We start from the raw sequence: 6,000 nt of genomic DNA on the forward strand, positions 1-6,000 counted from the left end.
TTTGCGAGAGGGCTGTGATACTGCCCGGGTGCCCAAACCGAAGCAGGTGGTTTTCTTAGGGGGCCACACCCAGAGCCTTTGACCTGAAGGTCTAGTCCACAAGGCAGTGGAGCATCGTAAGGAGATGCAGTCCCATGGTAGCCGGTGACCAATAGCTGGTTCATTCGGCATTTGTTCCTTCAGGATACTGGAGCCCATGTGCACCATTGGTTTGGAATCAGGGTTTTCCAACTCCCCTAGGTGGATGCTTCATATCCACCAACCCGGTTAAAGCGCCGGACATTCGCTTTTCGTCCTTTCAAATTCGTGAACACCCCCGCCACGAGAAGGCAGTGAGTAGGACTTCCCTGGCAGAGGCTATATATTCGCGTGTCTAAACGGTTAAAATTAAGATAAAATATCAAGTAGAAAAGTGTTTTGATTTAAAAACCAGTTATCAATAAACATTATAATTCATCAGCAAATATTTCTTTATTACAATTTACTTAAACAATTGATTTGGTGAAAGATAACTGGTCAAAACAATGCATCCAATACAGTTTTTACATGATGAAAAGCATAACGAGGTCAATGTTTGTAGCCAGGAGAAAAAACATGACAGTAAGGAAATACACCAATAGAAAATAATATGACGCTACTCTGTAACGTCAATATAACCCATGAAAGTTAAATGAATTAACAACAAGAATAACTCCAGGCTAGTCACTGAACTTTTAAACCAACTGATAACTGTTGTCCCACATCTATGGGACACATCCTTGAAATTATGTAATCGAATGGTTCCCTAAAGCATATGTACATTAGTTTCAATCCAAAAAGCAGCTGACACTTATCCAATGTTTTCAACTATACTACTTATCGTCAATTTACTGTATATTTACCCTTACACTGCAACGGTTCATTAGAAGTTTGTCTACTTTTTATTAGTTAATGTAATTGATGCTATTTATTTGAGTGACCATTTTCCTTTTTGTTCGTAAAAGGTGTTAGATATTTATTTATCAGCTGGAATACCAGTTCATGAACGGGGCTGATCTTTATTATATAGAACCAATTACATACAATTAAATAACACGAAAAGCGAAGCTTTTTGATTTTATTCGAAACTAGAAACAAGTATCATGACTGTTTTACCAACTTATAGTTGATAAATAAATCTATGACTGGAAATTAGGTGTCTAACTAATCAGAAGTAAGAAATTCCACAACAAAATTGAATATTAATTGCTTACTGCAAGCAACTCGTTATCATGAATTCTTACATTGATGAAACAGTTTACGCACCCGCAAGTGAGGGACTCGTTTTTGTATTCAACTAATATAGGTACTGCTAGATGACCTCTTAATTAATAAAATCGAACTATGCATTTAAAACATAAATTACTAATCAGCTGTCTCATGGAATTCTAAGAATGTTGAAGGTTTAATTCCCATACCATTTAAATTATCAGATGTGTTTCACAATCCTGCTTTTTGTTTCCGATACTCAGTAGGATTGTAAAAATAATTTTGGTCGGATATATACCCATACAATTACCAAAGGTCGGTCTTCACGCTTTTTTTGTTACTATACATTAACTCATAATTAATGATACCCACGTGAGTTACTAATTTCTGAGTCAGTTTGAATAGTCTGACACTACTAAAACCTTTGCACAAACTAAAATATTACAGTCTGAATAATAAGAACAATCTGCTTTATAAGAACTACATAAACCCCTACTACCTTATAATAAACAACACTTCATTTACTATTTTGCATGACGGATTTTCTATTGTCTGATTGTGCCTAGTTTTCCTTGTAGTGTTATTAAGAAAGTTCAAAAATCGTGCAAGAGGAATGAAGTTCCTTAAGGAGAAAGATCAAATGTTCAGGTAGAGAAAAACCCACCGATAAGAACGTAGATTCTTTTTGCTTGATGGAAGACGGGATAAGCTAGCCAGTATTTCCTCCATTATTAGCTTCCTATGAGTTTCATATTGGGCGAATATAGCAGTGACAAGTTCCAAAGCAGCAAGTTGCAACTCACTAACATTTTCAACAAAGAATACGGAGACACCAACACTAGATAAGGTAAGGACCAAGCTGTCTGTCAGCCTTTGGATTTTTACCAACTTAGATAAATTAGAAACAATTTCCACTAGCTTGTGGTACAGATGAATTATGGACTTTGGTTTTTGAGCATCGCGTTCACGAGCACGTCTAGATTTTATACTGCTTTGATTTTCTAATTTGTTCAAAAAAAAAACAGTGAAAAGCACTACAAAATACATTGCGTAAAACATATATGAAAGAGAATCGCGATCACCGTTGTTAGTAATCAACTACTTACATTCGACATTCCATTTACCCTTTTCTTTGGATTAACGCTCAAGCTGCGCTCCACTAGTATATCTCTAGAACTTGATCCTTTCTCAGAACAGGTGATCGTAGAACACTGAAAAACAGTTCGACTGACCTGTAGCTACTTCTACAGTCGCTCACTATTCAACAACAGTGTAAATAAAAGATCAATATCAGACCTTTAACTCATAAAAAGTAGGGGAAGTCTTGACGCACAAATGTTGACCAAGTATATCAGTTTGATCGCACATAATCTTACCAGACTGGTCGCTATGGTAGATAATCAGACAGAACTACAAACTAACCAGCCCGACTATTACACATGTAACATATTGGTTTCCATAACACTCGACGATAAACTGGAGTCTGAGCACGGTGAACCCACAAAACTTAGGCGGTTGCAAACAAATACATCAAATGATTACATTTTGATAAGTTTTGAAACATATATACTTGTAGATCCCTGAGCGTGACCATAATAATTGATCTGAAGATTCCATTTAGCTTATGTCGTTGACAAGTTTTATGGCAGTATGTCAATAAAAATCGAGTTACAGCGATACATTAAACTAACATAACCGTTTGTTCAAGCATTACTGGTCGGGTCTGAACCAGTGGGGAACTGTCATCAAAATTTGCTGTTTCAAGTGATATCCATGAAAGTTTTTCATTTCTCTTAATTTTATTTCAGCTCATTTGCTCAGTGTCCAAAATGTGTGAGAACGGTATGAGCGAATAGGATGATTGTAAGGTGAAATTTGAGATTTAATATATCAGTAAGCCTAAGCATAATTTAGATTTAAAAAATGAAACTGAAAATTACTGTACATACAATAAAGATTACATATACAAACGAAAAACAGAGATTCGTAAATGCTACGTTATTTTAAAGAATTATTTAGTCCGTTGTCACAAAATGAATCTATGCCAGTGTGTTTTATTGGTCACACTGTGTTCAGATGAAGATCCATTTGTAAAAATAAACACCATACATATATGTTGTCGATGAATTCGTATTGTGAATGAAAATAATCGGAGAAAAAACTATGACAGTAAACTAACGCATTTCATAAGAATAAAGCAAGTAACCAACAATAGTAGTGAAGGATAAAAAAGTAGTTGGGCATATTTACCGCTTAACTTATCTTAAAAGTCTCATCAAGCTTGACAGATTGAGGATTAAAAAGAGATATTTGTAGGTTAATAGTATTTGATCATATGTGTCTTCGAAGCGTGGCTCATGAATCGTAGGACCACAGAACAAGGGATGCCGAAGTTATGGATAGGATACTAAGTAAAGACGGTAAATAAATTGATGATGACTGGTGTAGGAGTAGGTTAGAAGAAAGCTAGGGTCAGCCAGAACAAAACGTCACACCAGTCATTGACAACTAGGCTGACCCGTTTTAGTAGATGTTGACTATTTGGTCGGAGTCCATGTGATTATCTTAGACAACGGTGAGAAATTTTTAGTGAGACGTTTTAAAATCGTCAGCAATGGTGCATTCATTACTTGTCTTCTTCTAAAAACTGCGTGCGGAAATCTCGTTATACACTTTTTTATATCTGATTTTTCTGCTGCTGCCGATACAGTCACTACTCTCACTCTTCTGAGATTTGTCTTGAAATAACCTTATCACACTGAGTTATTGTGGTGTACCAACTTGAGCCGATGCACGTGTTAGGTTCTACGTTGCACATGATAATAATGACAAAGAATACAAACCAACAACGCCAAATATTAGAAATCAAGCTCCATACGTTGGCAATGTATTTATTTTCCGTATCCTACTATTACTAGAAAGGTAGACATTGTTTTGCGATGCTACATGAATTAAGACTCACCAAATGAAATGAAAAGAAACATAATTGATGAAAGAGAGGTGATTCTAAATTTTAAAGGACGTCTATACCTTTAGCTGTATTTTCAACACGATAGGCAGGATCGAATTCCGGGAAAATGCAATTGAATAATTGAAATCTGACACTATACACTGTACGCTCTATAACATCTTCAACATAAACTTCTCTAGGCATATCCTTCGAAGTCATTAATAATAACGCAGTTAGACCGGAATTCATACTCCGCATTACTCGCTCCATTGCCACCTCTTTCCACAGTTTGCTTTCATGTGCGTCAGCTTCTTCTTCCTATAAATTTGTTTGGAGAAGAATTTGGAATAATTCATCATAATAAAGAAACCCAGAACGATGAGAACAAAAAACAGTATCATTTATAGAATCATGAAAAACCAAACAAAAGAAAACATCTGTTAGATATTCGCACCTGCGTAATATTTAAGAAGAACTCATAATAATATCAAAATTATGTAGTTAAGCTGTGAATGAAACAGTAGACGATTTTGCCTGGAAACTTGCTAATAAAAAAGAAACACCGGTCCCACCATAGTTGCCATATGAAACAACAGCATGAAAGACCAGTAATTCATACTAATATTTCTAGCCAAATTTGTATCAAATGTAAAACTTTCATTCTGATTGTCACAATCCCAGGACTTGAAAGTTTAAACATCATAGCTTTTCCAGCATGAAATACTTTGGTTAACAGAATATGTAAATTTAAGATATATATTGAACCCCTTTCCTAGTGAAACGATGGGCTTAATATTCAGTCAGTCAGTCAGTTACAACGTAGAACTTCGTACGTATGTACATCAGTTCAAGTTGCCATACCACAATAATAATATTCATGTTCCGTGATACGACAATACTAATAAAATAATTGTATTACGATATCAGGTATAACTAGGGTATATATCAAACCATAAGATTCTCATGAGGTCAACACTTCTGAGCTTTAAGAAAGAATCTACTGCTTACAGGTCTTAATACGGCAATCACATTCGCACCATCTCGTATGTTGAGCAACAACAATGTAAGGAAGTTGAGTAATTGACCAGTAGGAATTTGATTAGCAACACCTATTGAGTTTAATTTAGCAGCATCACGACAAAATTCTGCCAAGTCTTCAGACGATATTATAGTCTCAGTTGATAAGCTTTCTTTATCAAGATATGAAATCACATCTTCACAATTAGATTTTCGTAGTTGATCATCACTGTTCGGTACGCCACCAAGGCTTCTCAAAAAGTCTGTTTCCTCAATAGATTCGAGAACAGTTGACAACTTGTTGAGAAATCGTTTTACACTTCCCGTTTCACCTCCAACACTTTGTTCCCTAGGATTATTTCGTTGGATGGGTAAATTATTTGATGCCGTAATTCCGAAATTTACGCGTTCACGTCGTTTACGCGTAGATTCTCCTGCTTTACGTATATGCGGGAAACGTGCTTCAACAGGTTCCTTCAGCCGAACTATAATTGTAAATAAAAAATCAGACTGAAAGTCAACACGAAAAAAGATAATATTTAAGTCGCTTTACAAAGTGATAGGTCCATGTGAAGCAGTAATCAGCGCGAAGATGGAGTTTCTACTTTATTCTGTCTGGTGATAATGTATGCAATACTTATACTGGTAAGAAAGTACAATCGCCAAACACAGCATGGGAAAGTGCAATATGATGTGGTTATACTTGATTCAGATATTCGAAAGACTGTCTTCGGGTATTCACATAATGTCAGGACACTGAAGCAATGTGTTCGAAACCAGTTAAGAGGGATACTGAATGAAAATAA

General features: G+C 35.7%; 1 protein-coding gene across 1 annotated transcript in view; it reads right to left on the reverse strand.

The window, feature by feature from the left end:
* The window catches only part of Smp_017810 (putative nipped-b-like protein (delangin) (scc2 homolog)), a 38,368-nt gene that overhangs the window by 21,223 nt on the left and 11,145 nt on the right, over positions 1-6,000 (reverse strand). Inside the window, exons 6-9 of the mRNA XM_018789400.1 lie at positions 5,600-5,655; positions 5,186-5,543; positions 4,258-4,495; positions 1,892-2,228 (exon numbers count right to left, since the gene is read on the reverse strand). Coding sequence (XP_018654847.1) covers positions 1,892-2,228; positions 4,258-4,495; positions 5,186-5,543; positions 5,600-5,655 — 989 coding nt within the window. The remainder of the gene's footprint in view (positions 1-1,891; positions 2,229-4,257; positions 4,496-5,185; positions 5,544-5,599; positions 5,656-6,000) is intronic.

This window comes from Schistosoma mansoni, chromosome W (assembly GCF_000237925.1).
Source record: "Schistosoma mansoni strain Puerto Rico chromosome W, complete genome".
Classification (NCBI taxonomy): domain Eukaryota; kingdom Metazoa; phylum Platyhelminthes; class Trematoda; order Strigeidida; family Schistosomatidae; genus Schistosoma; species Schistosoma mansoni.